General features: G+C 46.4%; 7 protein-coding genes; 5 read left to right on the top strand and 2 right to left on the bottom strand.

Annotated features, from left to right (window-relative positions):
• Positions 1 to 13,967: 13,967 nt before the first annotated feature.
• GSBLH_T00006682001 (uncharacterized protein) lies at positions 13,968 to 14,561 on the top strand (the record flags this gene model as incomplete). The annotated part of the gene is made up of 1 exon (XM_013042380.1): positions 13,968 to 14,561. One exon carries the CDS (start codon positions 13,968 to 13,970, stop codon positions 14,559 to 14,561), a length of 594 nt encoding a protein of 197 aa, XP_012897834.1.
• Positions 14,562 to 15,107: 546 nt separating this feature from the next.
• GSBLH_T00003604001 (uncharacterized protein) lies at positions 15,108 to 15,950 on the bottom strand (the record flags this gene model as incomplete). Its single annotated transcript, XM_013042381.1, has 5 exons — positions 15,108 to 15,323; positions 15,355 to 15,505; positions 15,536 to 15,633; positions 15,666 to 15,802; positions 15,833 to 15,950. The coding sequence occupies 5 exons, from the start codon at positions 15,948 to 15,950 to the stop codon at positions 15,108 to 15,110; spliced, it is 720 nt and encodes a 239-aa protein (XP_012897835.1).
• A 17-nt stretch (positions 15,951 to 15,967) lies between these two features.
• GSBLH_T00003605001 (uncharacterized protein) lies at positions 15,968 to 16,193 on the bottom strand (the record flags this gene model as incomplete). XM_013042382.1 has 2 exons in its annotated part: positions 16,111 to 16,193; positions 15,968 to 16,077 (listed from the first exon to the last, which is right to left on the bottom strand). The coding sequence occupies exons 1-2, from the start codon at positions 16,163 to 16,165 to the stop codon at positions 15,968 to 15,970; spliced, it is 165 nt and encodes a 54-aa protein (XP_012897836.1). The 5' UTR covers positions 16,166 to 16,193.
• Positions 16,194 to 16,315: 122 nt separating this feature from the next.
• GSBLH_T00003606001 (uncharacterized protein) lies at positions 16,316 to 17,065 on the top strand (the record flags this gene model as incomplete). The annotated part of the gene is made up of 3 exons (XM_013042383.1): positions 16,316 to 16,504; positions 16,537 to 16,856; positions 16,888 to 17,065. 3 exons carry the CDS (start codon positions 16,316 to 16,318, stop codon positions 17,063 to 17,065), a joined length of 687 nt encoding a protein of 228 aa, XP_012897837.1.
• Positions 17,066 to 18,414: 1,349 nt separating this feature from the next.
• On the top strand, positions 18,415 to 20,279 carry GSBLH_T00003607001 (Glyceraldehyde 3-phosphate dehydrogenase; the record flags this gene model as incomplete). XM_013042384.1 has 1 exon in its annotated part: positions 18,415 to 20,279. The coding sequence occupies one exon, from the start codon at positions 18,415 to 18,417 to the stop codon at positions 20,218 to 20,220; it is 1,806 nt and encodes a 601-aa protein (XP_012897838.1). The 3' UTR covers positions 20,221 to 20,279.
• Positions 20,280 to 20,411: 132 nt separating this feature from the next.
• On the top strand, positions 20,412 to 21,223 carry GSBLH_T00003608001 (uncharacterized protein; the record flags this gene model as incomplete). The annotated part of the gene is made up of 6 exons (XM_013042385.1): positions 20,412 to 20,513; positions 20,545 to 20,617; positions 20,652 to 20,758; positions 20,788 to 20,930; positions 20,965 to 21,048; positions 21,079 to 21,223. The coding sequence occupies 6 exons, from the start codon at positions 20,412 to 20,414 to the stop codon at positions 21,221 to 21,223; spliced, it is 654 nt and encodes a 217-aa protein (XP_012897839.1).
• A 228-nt stretch (positions 21,224 to 21,451) lies between these two features.
• Positions 21,452 to 24,314, top strand: GSBLH_T00006683001 (uncharacterized protein; the record flags this gene model as incomplete). The annotated part of the gene is made up of 11 exons (XM_013042386.1): positions 21,452 to 21,584; positions 21,615 to 21,662; positions 21,691 to 21,757; positions 21,789 to 21,930; positions 21,962 to 22,267; positions 22,298 to 22,861; positions 22,893 to 23,078; positions 23,103 to 23,621; positions 23,652 to 23,881; positions 23,911 to 23,995; positions 24,030 to 24,314. 11 exons carry the CDS (start codon positions 21,452 to 21,454, stop codon positions 24,312 to 24,314), a joined length of 2,565 nt encoding a protein of 854 aa, XP_012897840.1.
• Between the last annotated feature and the right edge of the window lie 156 nt (positions 24,315 to 24,470).

The following is a 24,470-nucleotide window of genomic DNA, read 5'->3' on the forward strand; positions in this document are numbered from 1 at the left end:
AATTGAATTGAACTGAACTGAACTATCTGGATTAGTTAATCAGGTGTGGGAGTTCGTTATTGTTGGGTGAAATGATAACACTCGAAAAACTCGTATTTGTAGTATTGAAACACCTCCAAGAGCAAGTGACAAGACATGTATAATATTGATTGTACTTGGCGATGAATAAGAAGAAGTCGAGACGAGGTAGAAGAGGAAAACCGAAGAAGAAAGAGAAAGGAAACGAGGAAGGCCGTAAAGACTCGGATACGACACAGGAAGTAGTGTGTGAACCCAGAAAGGGCGAACACCTGAGAATCTATGGATTGCTAGAGGGCAACGTGAAACTGGTGTACAAGTTGATATACCGGTTGGTGGAAGTGTGCGAACTGGAATCGATAGTGCAGGACGTCCGAGTGACAATTCTCCGCAAAATTGGCCAAGAGCGCTTCTTCAAAGTGACTGGGAAGGGAATCACGAACGATAAGTTTGTGACCCCTTTCTCGGTGCTTGGGAACCATATGGGATTCCGAGTGAGAGTGTTCCTCCAGAATCCCCGGCGACCAAAGGGGAAGAAATACCAATTTGACAGGAGACTGGTGTACGGCGTGGCAACCCATAATGTAGGGACAGTGAAGAAGAAGAAGATCGAAATCCTGAACTACATGAATGAGGTGGGTGCGAACGTATTGGCGCTACAGGAGACGAAACGGACGGAACGTGATGAAGTTTGGAAAGTTCCGGGCTGTGTGGTTTTCGAACACCGGCCGAAGAAGCTGGCGAAAGGAAACCTGGGAATAGCGACGATCGTTCAGAGAGACATGTTTCCCGAGGTGCTCGAGATCACAGAGAATATGATCTGGGATCCGGTGTGGTACGAGGCGAGAAGAAGCTTGTGATCTGCAACGTGTACATCCCTACAGCGAATGCTGGGGGGAAGAAGGAAGTGGTGATAGAAGATCTGAAGAAGAAGATAATGGGTTACGCGGGAGATAGGAAGAATGTGAATTTAGTTAGTGGTAATGGGAGACTTCAACATGACTCCCTCGGAGGTGAAGAACTGGATTCGAGGCCAGCAGATCCCCGTGGAGGTAGCTCCAATGGGGAGAGGAGAAGTAACCTTCAAGAGAGGAAGGAGTACAAGCGTTATCGACTACATTCTACATTCGATTGGAGGGAAAGCAAAGTGTAGCCAAGTCTCGGTAGTGGATTCGAAAATCTCAGATCATAATGGATTATCTGCAACTCTGAGTTTTGTGCAGAAGACTTCAGGTCCGGTGTACAAAAGTGTGAACCGATTTGCAGTACTCCGACGCTTGGAGGATGATTTGGATGACTCCAAGTTTGACATCAGCCGGTACCAGGGGTTGATAGAGGGCGAGAGTAGCGAGGCTGTGTCTCGATTCCTAGTGGAATTGAAAGACTCGCTGGAGCAGAAAGGAATGGTCCGAACGCCCAAACCTGGTAAAAGAGTAAAGAAGCCGTTTCCGAGGAAGATAAAGAGATTGGCGGAGAAGAGACGGAATTTACTGAAGAAGAGACACAGAGGAGAGGAACTATCGCAGGAAGAGAGAGCCCTGATGAAGAAGTGCCAGCGAACCATAAAGCAGTACAAGGAAGAAGAGAAGATACGTGCGATTCATAGCGGTATAGAATCCCAACTCCGGAATGATAGCCGCAGACTGTGGCAATGGATAGGGAAACAGCTGAACGAGGAAAAGAGCAGGAAGGCGATGGTGATAAAGGATCCTGCAAGTGGTAGGCTGTGTACCGATGAGCACGAAGTGGCTGACTTGTGGGCTGAACACTACAGGAAGCTAGGGTCAAAGGGAAATGGCCATAGCAAGGATCTCGGATACTGGGAGAACTTTGAGGTGAACAAGCCTCAAAACCAGGGTATGTGCGGGAGCGAAGAGTACTGGAATAAGGACATATCCTGGAAGGAGGTTCGAGAAGTAGTGAAGACGATGGCAAACGGGAAGGCCTCGGGTATAGATGGTATTCCAGGAGAAGTGTACAAGGCAATAACGCGAAATAAGTGGCCTCGAGGGGATCGAGGATTAGCGTACATATTGCTGAGAGTACTGAATGCCATCTTCCATGGGAACATACCAGAGGACTTGATGACTTCTACGGTAGTTTCGGTACCGAAAAAGGGAGATTTGACGGACATGAACAATTACAGAGGTATCAGTTTGATGCCTGTGTGCGTGAAGATCGTGGCGGCAGTGATAGCTTGTCGTATCAGCTCCGTCTTTGAGAAGGAGCACTTCCTGTCGGATGCCCAGGCGGGTTTCCGCCCAGAACAGGAGTGTGTAGGGCAGGTCGGAGCTTTGATCGAGATTATACAACGATGGACTATCGAAGCGCGAGCGGTGAAAAATCGAATAAGGCTGCCGGAAGACGAGTTGCAGGCTTTTGCATGCTTTATCGATTTTAAGAAGGCGTACGATACGGTCCCCCATGAAGCACTGTTGTATAAGTTACGAGCTTACGGGATATCGGGTAAAACGTACAATTTTATCCGAACCCTGTATGACCGATCTTATATAAGCGTACGAGTGGGTCAATTGCGATCCCCGAAAGTACCCTTAGAGAGAGGTCTACGTCAAGGCTGTCCACTATCTCCGATATTGTTCTCGATCTTCATTAACGATATCCTCCCTAAGCCAAAGAAGAGACTATTCTCTTGGGAACCCAAGGTTGAGGGTTTGATGTTTGCGGATGACATCGTGGTATTTGCAAGGACGGCAGACAGATTGCAGAAGTTGCTGGATCATGTCTCGGAGTGGGCGAATACATGGGAGATGTCTGTGGGGCATGCCAAATGTGGTGTGATGTTATTTGGTACTGCCGAGGAGAACGCAAACTATGAAGGAAGAGAATGGATTCTCCAAGGAGAACCGATAGCGGTAGTTGAGGAATATACCTACTTAGGAGTGAAGATCACCCCCAAACTGGACAGGAGAGATATGAGGGATGCGAGAATTGGGAGGATGGAGATGCTCCTAGGTAGCCAAAAGCGATTCCTATGCAACTACAGAATTCCGGCACAGTTAAGAGTCAAAGTACTTCAGAGTGTAGTGCTGACATCTAGGCTCTATGGAGCAGAAGTATGGGGCGGAAACAAGGAGGAGGCACAGAAGGTACAAAATGTGCTAAACAAAGGTCTCAATTACATCCTACAAGCCACCGGGAAGTTTACCGCATGCATTCCATCGTTGGAACTGGAGTTGGATATGCCTCCGGTGTATCCTATTCTGGTGTCAAAGCGATTGCGATGCATGTGGAAGGGGAGGTGGTTGAGTCGCACGTTGGGCGATCTCATAGATAGTAGGCTGGAATGGTGGTCAACGAAGAACACCTACCTGAAGACGACGGAGAGGATAGCACAGGAAGTGCTGCAGACGGTAGGTAGAGGGATCATCGATGATCACCTGGCATGCGGTAAGGAGGTTCCGGCGCGGTGGCTAGATGAGAGGCGGAAGTGCCATGTCCAGATGGCATTCGAGATGTGGGGTGGAGAGCCACGAAACGGAAATCCTTTTTCGGCCAGAGATCTGGTACGGAGGATGATTCCACGCCTTTGGATACGCCAGCTGCAGGAGAGCGATGCGCAGTTTCTGAGGACGTACTTGACAAGAGGACGAGCCATCAACCGGCGCTACCTGGATCTGTGGTTCAGGCATCCGGAGTTGGCTAGAGGGTGTCAGGTAATCCTAGAAATGCGCTGTGGGAGCTGGTGTTGTGTGGAGACGCGCTACCCTAAGCTAGAGGGGCCAGAAGGGTGTAAGTGTCCTTGCTGTGGAGAGTGCGAGAGGGAGACCCTAGAGCACTTCCTCTTCAAATGCCGGAGATATATGAAAGAAAGATTGGCTTTGGTCCGGAGGATCAGGGAGAGGCTCACGTTGGGCGAGGAGCGTGACGTGGAGCCCCTGATCCGGATGGTTCTCGGATTGGATGATGTGTCGACCCACAAAGCAGAAGTACAGGGAGTGAAAAGGAAGTCTGTGAAGAGGGATGCTCTACCTCTGCCCGATAGTCCGAACGACTCAGAGGCAGCTAGTAGGTTGACACGAGTGTTAGAGAAGGACACAAGTCCGAGACGCGGAGGGACAAAGTCGGATCTTAGTGTTGGACCTGCAAGGGGAGATCAAGTAGAGAGCGGGAGAGTTTCGACGCCTGGGGGCGTGCCTAAGAGGGAACAGTTAGTTGTGTCGCTATCACACCCACCAACTAGCTTTTCGGCGCCGGTTAAGGTGACCTCTTTGCCACAGGTACCGGGTAGGAAGAAGAGTAGACAGTCTGGAATCGACGAGTTTTTCAAGATCGCGGCCAAGTGCTCAGACAAGGACAAGGATTTATCTGCGGACAAGACTTCAGACAAGACTTCGGACAAGGACAAGACTTTGGACAAGACTGGAACAAGGACAAGATCAAGATGGACTGACAGTAGGAGGACTGTCTTGGACCCGTCGAACCGAAAACGTCTACGACTGGTACAGGAGAGGACATGGAGAGACACCCACGGATTGTCGACAAACGACAGATCTACTTCAGACAATGAGCCAATAGAGTCTCTGCTGGCTTTCAAGTTACGCAACGATCGTGTTGCACAAGGATCGAAAGGAGTGACACACCGACAGTCACCCACGGATGACGAGGATTCTCAGACCCCCGAGATTATACCTTTAATCGATAGGAAGGATACGGAATGTCAGACCCTACGGACGACTGGGAAGAGCTTACCGATAACTGGAATTACTCCGGACAAGAACGACGAAGGTTCTCGCGCTGTTTCTACGACTGCTTCGACGACTGCTAATTCGACGTTTTCGACTGCGGATTCTGGTGACGCGTGTCAAGTTTCTACTCATATCGCTGTGGACAGCCGATTTCGCCCATGTCTATTGTGTAAGGACCCGGTGGATTTGAGGGGCTCGCTACGTGGCTTTGGTGATTGCAGTGTTATTCCGAGAGGATCCTTGGGACGGAGGGTCATTCAAAGAATTTATTGTTCAGACTGGAGAGATATTGTTAAGGGTTCGATGAGAAATGGTTTTGGCTCTGTGTGTACCTCGTCTGGGGAGAATCATGGTTCGGATAGCCATGGGAGGGATAATTGGGTCCCGAACACAGGAAGGAAGGACTGTGAGGAAATCCAGACACCAGGTATTGGTTGTGAGAAGTTCTTTGGGGAGAGGAGCGAGTTGGTTGTATGTGAGGAACTAGCAAAATTTTTGCAAAGCACTCACTATGATCGGCTTACTCTTTTTGGTATTTGGAGCAGAGGGATAGCAAGCAGACCCAAGAGGTCGGCTACTGGGAAGAAGTCCAAGGCCGGAAGGTACGGACGTAACAGGCGGTCAACGGCCCGCTCAAGATCTCCTGCAGGTCAATAATTTGTTTGTTTGTTTGTTTGTTAACCCTAACCCTAGGAGAACGGCCATATCTGATGGAAAGCGCCCTAACCCGTCTGATCTAGGAAGCTAAGTCATCACGAGTCGAGTTAGTACCAGTGTGGGTGACTCGTTGAGAAGTCTCGATGCTGTTCTTTTAAAAGAGGGATAGCAAGCAGACCCAAGAGGTCGGCTACTGGGAAGAAGTCCAAGGCCGGAAGGTACGGACGTAACAGGCGGTCAACGGCCCGCTCAAGATCTCCTGCAGGTCAATGAATTGTTTGTTTGTTTGTTTGTTACCCTACCCTAGACACCCACGGATTGTCGACAAACGACAGATCTACTTCAGACAATGAGCCAATAGAGTCTCTGCTGGCTTTCAAGTTACGCAACGATCGTGTTGCACAAGGATCGAAAGGGGTGACACACCGGCAGTCACCCACGGATGATGAGGATTCTCAGACCCCCGAGATTATACCTTTAATCGATAGGAAGGATACGGAATGTCAGACCCTACGGACGACTGGGAAGAGCTTACCGATAACTGGAATTACTCCGGACAAGAACGACGAAGGTTCTCGCGCTGTTTCTACGACTGCTTCGACGACTGCTAATTCGACGTTTTCGACTGCGGATTCTGGTGACGCGTGTCAAGTTTCTACTCATATCGCTGTGGACAGCCGATTTCGCCCATGTCTATTGTGTAAGGACCCGGTGGATGTGAGAGGCTCGCTACGTGGCTTTGGTGATTGCAGTGTTATTCCGAGAGGATCCTTGGGACGGAGGGTCATTCAAAGAATTTATTGTTCAGACTGGAGAGATATTGTCAAGGGTTCGATGAGAAATGGTTTTGGCTCTGTGTGTACCTCGTCTGGGGAGAATCATAGTTCGGATAGCCATGGGAGGGATAATTGGGTCCCGAACACAGGAAGGAAGGACTGTGAGGAAATCCAGGCACCAGGTATTAGTTGTGAGAAGTTCTTTGGGGAGAGGAGTGAGTTGGTTGTATGTGAGGAACTAGCAAAATTTTTGCAAAGCACTCACTATGATCGGCTTACTCTTTTTGGTATTTGGAGCAGAGGGATAGCAAGCAGACCCAAGAGGTCGGCTACTGGGAAGAAGTCCAAGGCCGGAAGGTACGGACGTAACAGGCGGTCAACGGCCCGCTCAAGATCTCCTGCAGGTCAATGAATTGTTTGTTTGTTTGTTTTTTGTTAACCCTCTCACATCCACCGGGTCCTTACACAATAGACATGGGCGAAATCGGCTGTCCACAGCGATATGAGTAGAAACTTGACACGCGTCACCAGAATCCGCAGTCGAAAACGTCGAATTAGCAGTCGTCGAAGCAGTCGTAGAAACAGCGCGAGAACCTTCGTCGTTCTTGTCCGGAGTAATTCCAGTTATCGGTAAGTTCTTCCCAGTCGTCCGTAGGGTCTGACATTCCGTATCCTTCCTATCGATTAAAGGTATAATCTCGGGGGTCTGAGAATCCTCGTCATCCGTGGGTGACTGTCGGTGTGTCACCCCTTTCGATCCTTGTGCAACACGATCGTTGCGTAACTTGAAAGCCAGCAGAGACTCTATTGGCTCATTGTCTGAAGTAGATCTGTCGTTTGTCGACAATCCGTGGGTGTCTCTCCATGTCCTCTCCTGTACCAGTCGTAGACGTTTTCGGTTCGACGGGTCCAAGACAATCCTCCTACTGTCAGTCCATCTTGATCTTGTCCTTGTTCCAGTCTTGTCCTTGTCCGAAGTCTTGTCCTTGTCCGAAGTCTTGTCCGCAGATAAATCCTTGTCCTTGTCTGAGCACTTGGTCGCGATCTTGAAAAACTCGTCGATTCCAGACTGTCTATTCTTCTTCCTACCCGGTACCTGTGGCAAAGAGGTCACCTTAACCGGCGCCGAAAAGCTAGTTGGTGGGTGTGATAGCGACTCAACTAACCAACTTTTCCCTCTTAGGTACGCCCCCAGGCGTCGAAACTCTCCCGCTCTCTACTTGATCTCCCCTTGCAGGTCCAACACTAAGATCCGACATTGTCCCTCCGCGTCTCGGACTTGTGTCCTTCTCTAGCGCTCGTGTCAACCTACTAGCTGCCTCTGAGTCGTTCGGACTATCGGGCAGAGGTAGGACATCCCTCTTCACAGACTTCTTCTTCACTCCCTGTACTTCTGCTTTGTGGGTCGACACATCATCCAATCCGAGAACCATCCGGATCAGAGAAAGGCTCCACGTCACACTCCTCGCCCAACGTGAGCCTCTCCCTGATCCTCCGGACCAAAGCCAATCTTTCTTTCATATATCTCCGGCATTTGAAGAGGAAGTGCTCTAGAGTCTCCCTCTCGCACTCTCCGCAGCAAGGACACTTACACCCTTCTGGCCCCTCTAGCTTAGGGTAGCGCGTCTCCACACAACACCAGCTCCCACAGCGCATTTCCAGGATTACCTGACACCCTCTAGCCAACTCCGGATGCCTGAACCACAAGTCCAGGTAGCGCCGGTTGATGGCTCGTCCTCTTGTCAAGTACGTCCTCAGAAACTGCGCAGTGCTCTCCTGCAGCTGGCGTATCCAAAGGCGTGGAATCATCCTCCGTACCAGATCTCTGGCCGAAAAAGGATTTCCGTTTCGTGGCTCTCCACCCCACATCTCGAATGCCATCTGGACATGGCACTTCCGCCTCTCATCTAGCCACCGCGCCGGAACCTCCTTACCGCATGCCAGGTGATCATCGATGATCCCTCTACCTACCGTCTGCAGCACTTCCTGTGCTATCCTCTCCGTCGTCTTCAGGTAGGTGTTCTTCGTTGACCACCATTCCAGCCTACTATCTATGAGATCGCCCAACGTGCGACTCAACCACCTCCCCTTCCACATGCATCGCAATCGCTTTGACACCAGAATAGGATACACCGGAGGCATATCCAACTCCAGTTCCAACGATGGAATGCATGCGGTAAACTTCCCGGTGGCTTGTAGGATGTAATTGAGACCTTTGTTTAGCACATTTTGTACCTTCTGTGCCTCCTCCTTGTTTCCGCCCCATACTTCTGCTCCATAGAGCCTAGATGTCAGCACTACACTTAGAAGTTGTACAAACAACAATAGATGGATTTTGGATGATAATTCGCACACAGTGGTTTGTGGGCATTACAAATTAAGCATAATTAAAGGACATTAGAAATCACTATAATACCCTTTGGAGTCCGCTGCATTTTCTGCCTCGCTACTTTGTCGGTGCGATGAATCGTTCCCCACTACTTGCACCCAAATGTCAATGATGCCTTTTGTGAGAAAAGCATTAACACTTGCCAATCCTCAGTAGTAAAGGAATGACTCGTTTTATGCAAAATTTGGTTGCTAACCGATGATTGTCGACCTGGCAGCCTAAGAACCATGAATACTCAGAGTCGGTTGGTCGATTACAACGTCAGATAAAGGGTAATAATTGTCATCACGGTGCAAGAGAGGTCGAAATATCGGTTACCACATTAGTGCAAAACGCATCAATTCTTTACTACTTTTAACGATTTCTAATACCACAATACTTTACCACCACCGATCGTTAAAATAGCCTATTTCACCAAGGTTTAAACCCACCTCAAGTTTCCTATTTTCCGTTTCATATCCACCCAAGACCACTCTAATAATCACACTCATTTCGCTGAAATCGACATGCTTGGAGATCTTACTGGAGGTCACTGAGGATAGGGGGATCGAGAGTGGAGGATGGGATCTTTTGTAGCAGACCGCTCTCTCTTCTGTGGAGGGGGTTGATGCAGATCTCATGAAGAGAACAGGGGTGAGGATCGAGGAGTTTTTCTTTTTCTTTCATGTGCTCTCGGCGTGCCTAAGAGAAGTGTTGGGTCACAGCACACCAAGAGAAGGAGCGAAGGAAGGGTATATGGAGAGTGCCAAGAATCTGGATAGAGGACTACGAACCAATCCACAAAGACAACAATTTATGGAAATATCGAGTATTGATGGCCTCCTAACATGCCTGGGACCTCACCACTTTCACTTTCACTTCACACAAAGTACTAGTATTTCACACAATAAATATCATGAATTCAATTGAATTCAATTGAATTGAATTGATTAGATTAGTTAATCAGGTGTGGGAGTTCGTTATTGTTGGGTGAAATGATAGCACCCGAAAAACTCGTATTGATGGTGTTGAAACGCCTCCAAGAGCACGTGACAAGACGAGTTTAATATTGATTGTACTTGGAGAAGAAGTATACGATTCTTGATGAAGTGTATCCACAAGGAAGACTGGTTTTCCACAGTTTAGGAAGAATGAGAGGTTAGTGAAGAGCCGAAGGACGTCAACGAAGAGTTCGGTGGAGGTGTCTGTGAAAGAACCGGTTGAAAGTACTGAAGATAATCGGTTAAAAGAAGAAGTTGTGCAGATAGGTAGATAAAGAAGAAGAAGAAGAATGGAAGGACTCTTGTAAGAAGTTGAGAGAGGACAGTGAGAGAAAACAGCCTGAGGCAATCCCAATGAACAAAGAAATGAAGAAGACGAAGAAGCATTCTAGTGATAAGAAATCGAAATCAAGAAGGACTGTTACGAAATCTCCCAACCACGGCAAAACTCCGATAAAAACGCAAGAGAAGAATAGTGAGAACCGTGTGAAGAGACCTGGAGGTGAAAAGGAAGAAGTGGTGTTGCGACACATGGAGAGTAAAAGAGTGCGTTTGGAAGAGGAGGTCAAGCCGATTGAACCAAAAGAGGTTTCGCCTTCAACAAAGGTAGAGTCGAGTTTGTTGGAAGAGAAGAAGGATTGTGAGCTTCCATGTGAGGAAGTGAAGAAAAAGAAGGAGAAAGAGAGCGAGAGCAAGAGCAGTATTGTAATCACAAGTTGTTCGGAGCAAAATGTTGATTCTCCCTATGTGTGGTAAACGATTTTTCGATTTTTTCAATTTTGTGTGGTGGAGAGGAAATAAGAAAGAGAATGCAAAGAAGACATTGGGAAACTCAAATTCGACAGGAATATTGAGTTTTGAAGCGGCTGTGAAAGAAGAATGGTGTGCAAATAAGAATGAAGCCAGCTTAAGTATGAGTGGGAAGAAGACGATGAATAGTGAATATATGAGTGAAGATAGTATGGAAAAGATAACCAGTGATGACAAAGAAGACTTGAAGGTTTTGTGTAGTGATAATGAGAAGAAACGAGAGTGCGATTCATCAGAGAGGATGAATACCGTCCAACAGAAGAATGACCCGCCGTATAAGAAGGTTCATTCTGAAATGTGGGATAAGAATGTGAATTTGGATACGCTACTTGATTTGGTGGATGAGGGGTCGATTTGTAGTAAATTGAGACCAATTCGATCCGACAGTATATTTGCCTTCCCATCTGGGAAATTGAACACCGATTTATGTGCTTTGTCTTATCTTTGGGAAGAGAGAGGACATGGGTGAGAGAGTTGCAGGATGCGATGGGAGTACTGGAATTCGTTGGAAATGTCCACTTTTGGAAGAGACATGATACCACACACACTGACATGGAAACATTGTCTAGGAGGAAAGAAAGAAGGAAGGATCGTGATAAAATCCAGGCACCTTGTATTGGATGTGGAATGTCTTTTGGTGAGTAAGGTGAGTTGGTCGGTTGTGAGGAAGTAGAAAGATTCGTGCAAGGGACTTACTATGAACGGCTCACTCTTCATGGTATGTGACATAAAGGGATAGCAAGCAGATCCCGGAGGTGGGCTAGTGGGAAGAAGTCCAAGGCTAGAAGGTACGGACGTAATAGGCGGTGAACAACCCGCTCAAGATCTCCTGCAGGTCAATGAATTGTTTGTTTGTTTACCCCAACCTATATATATACATACCATTCAAATGCAAATAAAGACTAATTGGAATCTAGAATATAAAGGCCACACATGTGTTCAAATCTACTATGAAGTTCTACACACTTCCACATAACGTAATCCTTTAATTATGGTAAACAAACGAACAATCAGTTCAGAATTACAAATTAATCAACATGTCCTCCAATTCTTCATCCGTATTATCAATAGTCGCTACCTGCCTTGCAGAAGGTGAAAAAGTGCTGGGCTTGACAAGCGTTTGCTTTTTCACTGGATCTGCTATGGGAGCTTCAGGAAGCTTTGGCTCAGCAGTTGCTTCAGCTTCAGTAGTTGTGCTAGGTGCAGCAGGTAAGCCACTAGTTTTATCAGCAGCAGCTGCGACAGCATCCTCTTCCAAGCTCAAGTCAAGTTCGTTCATCAAATCATCTAGGTCGGCATTATCCAATCCCTCTTCTGCGGTATCAATGAGAGTAGTATCAACTTCTCCAGTAATATCATGTAAGTCTCTCATCTTATCCAATAGTTCATCCGCCTGTTCAGGCTTTCTATGATAAAGTTTATAAAGTCAATATCATACAATCCGAACTCTTCAATCAACGTAGTAGCATCTCTTACGGCTATAAGGAAATCACTTTGATCCAAATAGGCTTCACACATATCCTTCATTTTTGACAAGTTCAAAGAAATAGCCTATCAATAAAATAGTAGAAATAGGAACTACAGACTGACGCTTTATACTTTTGTCACACAATGCTACACTTTGCAAAATTCGCTTCAGCTCTAAACTTAATTGATTTCCCCATGTATCACCTAAAGTACGGTTTGCTCTTTTAGCTACCTTTGCAGCACTCATCAGCTTTTCTCGTTTTGCTTCTAATGCGTCAACTCTATTCATAAGCTAATTGTACCAGCTATTACTTTCTTTCAGCTAATCGGATTTTTTCATCTATTGTAGCTGCAGTTTGGACAATCAACCGAAGTTTGCGTTCTTCTTTTGTTTCCGTCTGCGGAGTTCGTTCTTTTCTTCCCAAGAACCGTTTAAACATTGAAATATTATAATACTAAATCATTACGATAATGTTCAATGGACAGAATAAGAAATGATAAATCAAAAACTTTTATTAATTCATTATTTTGCTCATTGCACTTTCCTATTTCAGTATATTAGTCAGTTTCTTCGTATTTCTTTGTGTTCAATAGAAAGTATACTTATTATATTTTCTTGGAATGTTGGCTATATACCATTTTATTTTGTTGGATCGACTTTTTTCCACAGAGCTCACTTCGGTCTGAATTGTTTATTTTGGGTTGCATATCAATAATAGTACAATGAATATGTATGAGAAACAATGCTCTTGAAACATGATTAATTTTTCCTTTACAATTATCTTTTTTTATAACTGCAGAAGCACTTGACTTATACTGATGTCATAATACATACATTGAATCTGACATTTACTATGGAATGCAGGTGATAAGTGTAATCTAAATAGGATAAAAAAAGTAATGGACAGTTTGATGGCTAGTCGATACGATAAAGAACCTAATGACAGATAATAATAGGAATAATTGAATACGTGTTATTCTTGAGTGCTTATGTATTCTACGAATATAGTATGCAATGAAGTTTGATTTGCAATTGATATCTGTGTATTATATAAGGGTATTATGAAAATAACATGGATAAAGTACAATACTGGCATACTTATTATAAATAATAGAATAGCATTGAATTTGGTATAAATATATTTAGGGGTTTTTTATTTATGGGAGGCTGTTAGGGTAAAGTGGACTATATTTTTGAAGAGCTTGTTTGGCATTGGATCAGCAATCAGATTGGATACAAGCTTTTTTTAATGATGAGGCATTAGTTTCAGCCACAATACTGATAAGAAGTTATTTTCAAAGAGTCTGCTGTAATCGACAATTTGATGATACTCGCAAGAATCATGTTTATAATATCTTATTGTTGACTCTTAATATTAAAGGAAACTTGTCTCCTAATATTATGCCTGAATTCTCACTCAAACTGGAAACAGTGTTCCCAACACATTCTTCTTCCATGATCAAGCTAAAACAGGAAAGAACAGAGAGATGGATGACTCCGGCATTGTATGCAATAGGAACATTTGTTATAATTACTACTCACTCATTATACAACGAGATGGAATAGAAAATGAGTGGAGTCATCAGTAAGTAATTGATAATACGAGTTATATGGAACATGGATTGCTTCGATTGTTAGTACATGTTTGGTACATATATTATTCCATTATATATTCTGTTTCAATGACTAAAAGACATGTTTTTTATTAGTCATTTTCTTTTGTGAGATTCACTTCTACTCTAACGACTTTTGCCGTATTATATTTTCAGTTCCTTCAACTCTAGGTGTAGAAAGCATTTTTGAGAGTGACATCACTGCTTATGTACTCTTAGGTCAACATCCAAGTCATTTTACAAAAAGCGCTGTCGTTATCGTTCTCTACTTTTTACAGGAGGTTTTCCCGTGAGGCATTTTATTCTGCTAGTAATTCGCAGCACTTTTGAACGAACAGGAGGATTCACTGTTCGGATTGAGAACGAGGGGATTCCTCGAGAGAAAGGCATCGGCGGGTCTGCTGCTCTCTGTAGCTCCATAGCAGCATCGATCATTGGCTGTAGATACGCATATGAGACGATCAGCGAAGAAGTGCTATTTCTACTCCTTCATTATCATAGTTTCTACAACGCGTGAACGAGCTTTCCTTTAAAGGAGAAGTCCTCTTTCATGGAACTCCGTCGGGTCTCGACAGCACGGTGTCATGTTATGGTATTCGCAGCTAAAGTGTTTCTTGACTTCATAGGAGGAATCATCCGGTTTCGTCGCAGTTTGGATGGGAAATTCGAAAAGAAGCAGGTGAAAACAGATCCCTTTGCTGTGTTGTTGGTGGACACAATGCTCCCAAAGAACACGTTCGAGATGATCAGCCGCGTAAAGACTCTCAAAAGTCACTATCCGAAATCTGCAGAGCATCTCTTTGACTGCATTGACGAGCTGGTGAAGGCGAGCATCAACGAGGAGGGCGTGTTGGAAATGAACAAATTGGTCGGCGCAGTGAGAATCAATCAAAACGTGTTGAAAACACTTGGAGTGAGTTGTGAGGCGATCGACGAGATTGTGCAACTCGCCAAACAGCATCATTTCGCGGCGAAACTCACAGGAGGTGGGGGTGGAGGCTGTGTGATTGCGATTCGCGAATCTGCATGTGATGAAGATGAAGCGGAGTTGATAAATGTGTTGCATTCGCGAGGCTATCAAACTTTTATGGTTCGATTGGGAGGTGAAGGGATCCAACTCGAACAAATCGAGTCGACTGTTTGAGTCAACAAACACATGGAATCATCATCATCATCATCATCTCCTCCTCCTACTACTACTGGTACCTATCACTTCTTTCTAGCCATCACTTGCTCATACAAGGAAGGAGCCGCTTTCGACATCTTCACAAACTCTCGCGATTCTTCCATCTCCATATCGATCAGGCCTTTGCTGATCATGCTCTCTACGAACTCCTGGCATTCCGACACGCTCAAACTCAGCATTTCGGCCAGGAAGGGGATGGAAATCCGCTGATACATTACGAATATGAGATCCAAAATCGTCAGTCGCGCCTCGTTCATGAACGTTTCCTCCGACTCCACGCCCATTCTGGAGAGGAAGAAATCGCTCGCGAACACGTCTTCGCAACGAGCCAGCTCCTTTGCCGCCTGTGCGAAGTCCATGCGAACAATGAGATGATAAGCAAAGAGAAGAATGGGGTCTTCCAGCACATCCGAGCATCGTTCCAAGATCTACACGACTCATCGCGTCTCCTCGTCTCTACCTCGATCACACGCGAGAGATTCACACGCGCGGCTCTTCCCTGCTTCATAAACACGACCACGAGGTAGCGAAGCAGCCAGGGAGCGTTGAGCTCGATCGTGGCGAGATATCTACACTCGAGTTCAGCTGCCACACCGACTCTTTGCGGAAGAACGTTCGCACGAAGAAATCCTCTCCGTTCTTCATTCCGCTGAGCAAGAAGAGGCCGTAGTGAACCAGCCACGATCGCTCTTGGAGCACTTGAGCAGCCGAAGCGACCTTCTAGAAATGATCGGAGTGTAGAGCATAGCACTTCAATGTTGGCCAGGGCGTCTTCCAGCTCTTTTAAAGTGGTCATTCCGTCATCCAGACTCATCAACGACTCACAGGTCAGACGACCCCACAGCAGGTTCAGCATGCGGTCGTGGAAGAGATCGCCACTCGTTGTCGCGGGAATTTGTTGACTAGTGTGAAGACGTTTTCTTAAAAGGAACATGTAAAAGGAGATAAGGTTCAGAGCAAGTTCGTAGTCTCCGCAATTCATGATAAATTGGGCGAGGGAATAGGACTTGTCCATATCCTCTCGCGTCAGCTGTGAGTCAAGATGGACACAAACCCTCGTACAGAAAACTCCTTCAGATCATCATCAGAGAGCGTAGGGATGGAATCGCTCTCCAGACAGCTTTCCATGCATTCGTAGAGTTTGCTGTCCTTGAAGTCCTCATATTGGCGATTGATCCCTTCTTCTCGACCTTTGAACTCTGAAAATTGAACAGCGGCACAAAAAATACCAGCAGGTGTTTCGTCGGTTCCGTTCAGCTCCTTGTACACGTCGATGGCATAACCAATCATGTTTGTATGACGGAGTAACTCCAGACGAGCCTTCGCAATTTCATTCGGTCCATACATTTGCGAATAAAGGAAATCTATCTCCATCTTTGAAAATAGGATATGTTTGTCTTCTCTAGCCAATTAAAGATAAAAAGCATAATATGGATGTCAAAAAAGGGTGCCATCTTGCGCGACAAATCATATGCTATTCAATAATTGCGCAACGCAAAACTCCTACCCGCATTACACTTTCCGTTCATTATTTCTTCTTCCTGATCGTATCTTTCAGTCATTGTAGGCCCAGCGAACTAGTTTATGGACGGAACGAATGGTAAATAACAAAACCAAAGTAAGACAGAAATCATGGCTATTTTGGGACCTCATTGCGTTTCCCTGTTTTCTGCAACAACTCATAGTATTTTATATCGAAAACCAATTTTGAAATGAATATGAACGAATTGAAGAAGAGAGCTGCTGTTGAAGCAGTCAAACAAGTTAAGAGTGGAAATGTTGTTGGTTTGGGAACGGGTTCTACGGCGTATTTTGCTGTCGAAGAGCTTGGAAGACTGCTGAGAGAAGGGATTTTGAAGGATATTGTGGGAGTAGCAACGTCTATTGAAACCGATACGCATGTCTGGATTTTGGAGCAGTGATGATTTTGTAGGCACGCTCTCTGAATATTCCAATGACTGATATTGACAGTGTGGATTCTATTGACCTTGCTATTGATGGAGCCGATGAGGTGGATCCTGATCTTCAGTTGATTAAGGGGAAGGGCGCTGCTCTGTTGCGCGAAAAGAGCACCGAGATTCTGACCTCTAAGTTTATTGTGATCGTGGATGAGAGCAAAATTGTGTCCAAGCTGGGAACCAAGGATGCGGTTCCTGTGGAGATCACTCCCTTTGGCTGGAAGCAGACCCAGAAACGTTTGAGCAAGTATGGTGAAGCCGTTCTCCGTCCTAGCAAGGAGGATGCTTCTAAACCGTATGTGTAGCGTGGCTTGTTGTGAGTGTAGACTGGTTACGGATAATGGAAATTACATTATCGATCTGCGCTTCCCTGAGGGTATTTCGAATCCTAAGGAGATGGATAAGGAGTTGAAGTTGATAACGGGAGTGGTGGATCATGGTCTTTTTATTGATATGGCGCATAGTGTAGGACTTGGTATGGAGTCGAGACTGATGAATAGGTAATAGTTGCTTCTAAGGAAGGTATTAAGGTGCTTAACAAGGAATAGTTTGTTTCTTTGTTTCTGATTGTTTGTTTATGGGAATATTTACGATGTTGAAGCAATATGGTATTTGGATGTAGAGTTATGAAGACGATAGAGTAGCTTTAGCAAATGGAGCGATGTTTTCAATGGTTTCGTAGGGTACTTTAAACATCACTGATGAATACTTACTTGATTCCTTCCTACCTTACTCACACTATTCACAGACTTAAAGAGAGTTATTTCTTTCCTTATTCTTGGTTGTGATACAAGGAATTGCTTCTGTTTCGCTCTATCAAGCTTCAGTTTTCTGTTTAAACTCATAAATTCGATCTGGAATTACTAGAATGGGAGATGTAGCATTCCAATAACCCATGTTGACGTTCCTTCTTGTTTTTCTTTTCCTTTCGCCCCAGTGAAAAAGGAATTGATTTCTTTATCATATCAATTCCATGTTCAGTACCTTCTATCCATAGTCTGCTATGACTATATCGTTTTCTTGCAGAATTAAACATGAGATGAATAGCAGCAGCGACATAGTCATAACTGCATTCACCACTACCACCACAACTGCAACAACAATCAACTACAAACATCCATTCTACATACCCACACGATCCCTCTGCACTACACCTTCGCCAAAACGCTTCCATCATATTCCTCACTGAAAATACATTACTAACCTGTCAAAACCCAAATAATCACATTCTCTCTTTTTCACAACAATACTGACCGATCCCACCACCCACTGGTATTATCCAAACCAAGAAATACACACAGTTTTCCTTTCCCTGTAATGCAGCAAATCCCGCATTGCTATCATCAACATCGCCCATTGTACGATAAACGAAGACCAGAGAACGACAAAGAATCAACAATGACAACGTTTGGTCAAATCGAGCCAAGTGAGTAAGAGTGGATTTCCTTCTATTCACGGTTCAAACTGTCAGGATCCTATCTCCTAGTCAACTGTCCCCTACACAACGGGGTTCAACTCCAGTGTCTTTCTATCGTGTCAACAATCTCCCCACCTTAGGGAGAAAGCAAGAATTAGAAGAAACAAGCGCACGTTTGCTAAACAAAGAAGACATTCGTAGAAAACAAGCACGAGCCGATTCCAGTGAATCTCCTACACGCAGACAGCAATCCTAGATTTCGCATCGATTTCACCAATCACTTAGGAAGCGATAGGAATGGTGTATGGCGTATGACGTAAGAGAAGAAGGCGGAAATCATATACTTCTCTGAGGGACGACATGCGATCAGGGGGACCAATCAATTGCGCCTGGAATCTAAACCCTCATACTCAAATTTTCTTATTTATTGTAAATAATGTTCACTCGTTCTGCTATTGTTGCTCGTAACTTTGGAACTGCTGCCCGTAAGCTGTTCGTGGGAGGAAACTGGAAGTGCAATGGATCTATTGCCAAGGTGCAGGAGATCGTTTCGACCCTGAACGCCTCCAACCTGAACAGCGATGCGGAGGTGGTGATTGCCCCTCCCACCGCTTACCTGCGTGATACCGTCTCGACTGTGCGCCCCGATGTGCAGGTGGCTGCTCAGGATGTGTGGAGCCAGGGCAACGGTGCGTTCACCGGCGAGACCTCTGCTGAGATGCTGAAGGATCTGAAGGTCGGTTGGGCGATCGTGGGTCACTCTGAGCGCCGCGGCAAGGGTGAGTCGGATGCTGAGGTTGCTACGAAGGCTGCCTATGCTCAGAAGAACGGGCTGAAGGTGATCTGCTGCCTGGGAGAGTCCCTGCAGGAGCGTGAGTCTGGCCGCTTCGCTGAGGTGGTGACTCGCCAGCTGAAGGCGTACGCCGACGCGATCAAGAACTGGGATGACGCGGTGATTGCGTACGAGCCCATCTGGGCGATTGGTACTGGCAAGGTGGCGACCCCTGCTCAGGCGGAGGAGGTGCACGCCATTCTGCGTAAGTGGCTGCGTGAGAACGTGAGCGGTGCTGTTGCCGATAAGGTGCGCATCATCTACGGAGGTTCTGTGAACGCGAAGAACTGCAACGAGCTGGGCAAGCAGGCCGATATCGACGGCTTCCTGGTGGGCGGAGCTTCGCTGAAGCCCGAGTTCGTGAACATCATCAACGCGAACTCGACGGTGAAGAACGCTGGTCCGGTGAACGTGGGTATCAACGGTTTCGGTCGTATTGGTCGTCTGGTGTTCCGTGCCTCGCAGCCGAACCCTCTGGTGAACGTGGTTGCGATCAACGATCCGTTCATCACTCCCGACTACATGGAGTACATGATCCTGCACGATTCGACCCACGGTCCGTTCCAGGGAACGGTGAAGGCGGAGAAGGACGCGATCATCGTGAACGGTCGCCGCATTGTGGTGTCCAACGAGATGGATCCGAAGAAGATCCAGTGGGGCGCTGCGGGTGCGGAGTACATCGTGGAGTCGACGGGTGTGTTCACGGCCCAGGAGAAGGCTGCTCAGCACCTGGAGGGTGGCGCGAAGAAGGTGGTGATCTCTGCGCCGTCGAAGGACGCTCCGATGTTCGTGATGGGAGTGAACAACACTTCCTACACGAAGGACCTGAAGGTGGTGTCGAACGCCTCGTGCACGACGAACTGCCTGGCGCCTCTGGCGAAGATCATCAACGACAAGTTCGGTCTGAAGGAGGGTCTGATGACCACGGTGCACGCCGTCACCTCCACCCAGAAGGTGCTCGACGGACCTTCCAAGAAGGACTGGAGAGGTGGTCGCTCGGCCTGCTTCAACATCATTCCCTCGTCCACGGGTGCCGCGAAGGCTGTGGGCAAGGTCATTCCCGAGCTGAACGGTAAGCTGACCGGAATGTCCTTCCGTGTCCCCACCGAGGATGTCTCCGTGGTGGATCTGACCTGCACGCTCAGCAAGCCCGCCACCTACGAGCAGATCAAGGCTGCCGTGAAGGAGGCTTCCGAGACCTATCTGAAGGGAATCATGGGATACGTCGATTACGATATCGTCTCTCGCGATCTCCTCACCTGCCCCTACTCCTCGGTCTTCGATGCCAAGGCGGGAATTGCCCTCAATGAGCACTTCGTCAAGCTCGTCTCCTGGTACGATAACGAGTGGGGATACTCCAACCGTATGGTCGACCTCATCCAGTACATGGCCAAGGTGGACCGCTCTTAAATCCGTCAGTGACCAAACGAGTTCACTGTTCTTTTGTAAATAGTAGATTTCGTTTCTTTTGCCTTTTTGTTTGACAAGCTCAAGCGACTTGCTGTTGCTAATATTATTGTTGTTTTCAAACCTTTCTTCAGAAGCATTCATTACTACATATATATATATACATATATATTATTTGTATACTTTTGAGTACGATGTCTTCTCTCTACTTGCAGTACGACAATCTGCCAACTTCCATACTGACCTATTTCTACTACTTTCAATTCAAGATTGCTTCCTTCTTTCATGTAACCGATGTATCGCTTGAAAAATCGCTTGATCCACTAGCAACAAGCTTTCGGAATCGCATTGATGATCGTTTTGACTGCCGGCTACTTACTTCTCGTAGCGCTTATCGCTGGTACCTGCTTTGCAGAAAAATCTCATTACCGTAGCTCGCGTATTCTGGAAGACAAGAGGAAGGAGAGCGCAGACGATCCATGGAGATACGATTCTTCTTCTCGGTCCTTGCGACAGTGGAAAAACCTCGTTCTTTTATCTGGTAAAGCAGCAATGCATTCTGGCACATAGACAACGCAGGAACAGGTCCCCCAAACAGTAACCTCGATGAAGGAGAACGTCGCGTCCTTTTCGTGCGCCGAATCGAACGAGAAGGAATCCCAAAAGGTTCTCGGGAAGATTGTGGACTTCCCTGGCCATCCTTCTGTTCGCAAGTGTGTTTTGGTGCGGATTCTTTAATCTACGTAGCCAGCTTGAGAAATACTTTTCTCACACATCCGGAATCGTCTTCATGCTCGACGGCTCGCACTACAGCGAGAAGGAAGTCGCCGAGTATCCTTCTGTGGGTGTCTTTTCTCTCAGATTTCTCTACGATATTTTCGTAAACCCGTCGTTTGTTTCGCACCCCTGCCCGCTCCTCCTTGCTGTAAACAAGTCAGACCTGAGCGGCTGCGAAGACAACCAATCTGTGTTCGATCGCATCGAGAACGAGCTGTATCGTTATTGAATCTGCTTGTCTGTAGCGATCTGATCAAGGAAAGCCGGGGAAGCGTGGAAACAGTCGGCGAGCAAAGTGTGAACAAGCTGGGAGTCGAGGGGCAGAAGTTCTCGTTCGAGAAGGATGCTCCGTGCAAGGTCTATGCGTGCAACTGCTCGGTGAAGGACCGAGACGTTCAGAAAGTGACTGGGTTTATGACTGCTTGTTTTCATTAGATGTCTGTGTTTGTTGAATACCATGGATCTTGTTGCTCTTCTCGTGGCTGCGGTGATTTATGTGTTCTTTTCGGGCGAGCCGCAAACAGGTTCTGACACGCTATTCTCAAACTCGACAGAGATTCGGAATTTTGAAAAATGGGTTCATCAGAGGGGTACTGACACATTTTTAGTCTGATTTGCAGCTCATGTCGCGCCAATCAAGATTTCTGACTTTTCTGGCATGGATCGAGGTAGTTTTGGAGTTTGACTACAAATTAGGTCTTGTTGCAGTCGAGGAGATCAAGCCAAACAGCACACTTATCGAGTTGGACTTGGATGACGTCATGTATTTCACTTTCCCTGATTCTCGTGCATAGATATCCATCGACAGTGTTAAAATCAGTGCCCGAGTCGGAAAAGAATCTTTTTCTTGCAATGAGTGACGATTTGATGCTAGCGGCGTTCTTGATTCAAGAAAGAATCAAGGGTCGTGCTTCCCGGTGGTATCCCTGGCTTCAAGTTCTCCCTTCTCCCTTCTCTTGTTTCTCAGACACTCCCAAAGCATCCCACGGTCCCTTCATCATTCACCCAATCCGAAATCAAGGAATTCGAAGATCCGGCGATCATTCAGCGACTGAACATTCAGCGAAGTGACTATTATAGCACCTATTTTGCTTTCACTCGGCACATGTGCACCTATTTCCTGCAAGTCGATGCTCCCTTCCGAGATCGGCTTTGGGCTTGTAGTTATTCCGGATTTGAATGGGGCTACACAATGGTCATCACGCGGACTGTGACCGAGAATCGGCTATTGATTCCCTTGATGGATTATCGCAATTTCATTTCCACGGATTCTGTAATTGAATGATTTTCGATTCATTGGAAGCCCTTCGAAGCAGTCGATCGTTCGCATGAACGAACCCATTTCATAATAAACGAGCAGAACCAGCTTCGAGTTGTCACCGATAAGCGTGTGAAACGAGGTCGGCAAGTGTATTTAGATTATGAAGCTTTTCCTTCCCACTACTATTTGCAGCACTTTGGATTCGTTCCGATCAGCAACATTCACGACTGTTTGTTGATTCCTCTCCCATCGCACACACCTTCTCCGCGCTTATCGAGAGTGTTCAAAGCGCTGGGATATCCGACGGACGATTCCGTGTGTTTGGATGTGACTCGCTTTCTGAACGACAAAGCGCTTTCTTTCTTTTTGCTGCGAGAGGCCGACGAAGACCAGCTTCAGAAATGCATCGATCTATACGAAACGCGTGTGAGTTCGAAGCAGAAGGGCCGATGGGAAGCAATGGATGTGTATGAATGTGCTACGGGGGAGAGGGGAGACAAAGCGAAGCAAATATGGGACGATGGAAAGGAGGAATTGAAAAGCAAACTGTTCGACCATTTGAAGTGGGTGGAAAGTGTGTATTCTACCAGTATTGCTGCGGATAACGTAGCCACGTGGAACTGATTGTGATTTCTAGTGGAAGTTGCACATGGAAAGAGATCGGCTGTCCGCTGCGTCCAAGCTTGCCTTGCGATGGCGTATTTCGCGCAAGCATTTGATTCAATTGATGATGAGCAATCTGAAAACGGAGCAATTGAATCCTCAGTCTGTGCAGTCCTCTTCCTCGCAATCCTCCCCACAACCTACACTCAATGAAGTCCCTGTTTCGAATCGAATTCATTGCTAGCCACTACTTCGCTTGAATGATTGGGTGAAAGAACACAGCGAGAATACCAAGATCAGCATCGGAAGCACTCCTTGGGGAGGATTAGGCGTGATAGCCAAGGAAGCCATTCAAAAGGGAGAGGAAGTGCTGCGAATCCACAACGATACTGTCATCGGTCTTCACACAGCACTCACTCACCCACGCTTTGGGAAAGCGTTCTCTGCCTTCTATCACCAGAATCAACTCTCAGAATACGCTCTTATCGCATTGACTCTTCTCTGGGAGAAATTCGATAACGAAAGATGGTCTTTGTTTGCTCCCTTCTTAGCGAAACTCCCATCGATCGAAGAATTCCATCATCCGGTTCTCCTCTCGAAAGACGATCTTCTCCACTTGTATGGCAGTGCGCTGCTCGACGAAGTATCTGCACTCAATGCGACGTTGCACAGAGAATTCGAAGCGAGTTGCGCTCTCATTCAGTCTCACAAGCATCTTCAAAAGCTTTTCACTTCATCCTTGGTCACGTATCCTCGCTTTTTGGTTTGGATTGGACGAGATAATGAATGGTAGTGGGCAGAGCTTCTGGTGCGAGGGAAAAGCTTGGTTGTGGATGGCGAAACACTGCTGATTCCGCCTCTCGTATTCGCCCATAACAGCATTTTCCAAAAGGCAGGCGAGTTTTTGCGAATCGAAAAGGAAGAAGAAAAAGAAGGAAATGTGGTGGTTGTAAGCAGCGAGTCGACGGAATTCAGCTCGGATTGGATGATCCGACAAGGATTTCCGAATTGGTATATGCTTCTGTAGAATATTTCTGGTTTGCTGTGAGTAGATCAAAGGGCGAATTGCTGCTCGCGATGAAAGGAGATTGCGTTCTATGGAATCTTGAGTTGAAAGAAGACGATCCTTTCTTTGATGTAGGAACAGAGAAAACGCGTTTCTGAATCATAGGAAAAGGCAGAGAGGCTTCACAAAGCAAACCTCCATTTGTATGAACGATTCTGTTTGGTTCCCAACGCGGAATCGATTCCCGACAAGTTTTTTGAAATGCTGCGAATCTTACGACGCAACGATTTCCATTCGAGTGAGAGCGAGCTTGCGGATGGACGTGAGGTCAGCAGGAGTGAAGATCGATGGAGCCTTTTGCTGGACGCTATAAAGGAAAAGATGGGGAGTTATATCACGCAGGTGGTGAGTGATCGAACGCGCTCGAGGTACAGTTTGAGAATCAGATAGTATGGATAGGAGAGGGCAATTCAGCAATCGACTGATGACAATGAATCGGTTTCTTTCTATCGAAAAGCACTTGGTGATGGAATTGCGAAAGTCTGTAGTCCGTCTCTAGCGATCTGTAGAGTAGATTTGTGAATTCTCTTTGTTGATAACAACCAC

Source organism: Blastocystis hominis (assembly GCF_000151665.1).
Source record: "Blastocystis hominis, Singapore isolate B (sub-type 7) whole genome shotgun sequence assembly, scaffold_30".
NCBI classification, from domain to species: Eukaryota; class Bigyra; order Opalinata; family Blastocystidae; genus Blastocystis; species Blastocystis hominis.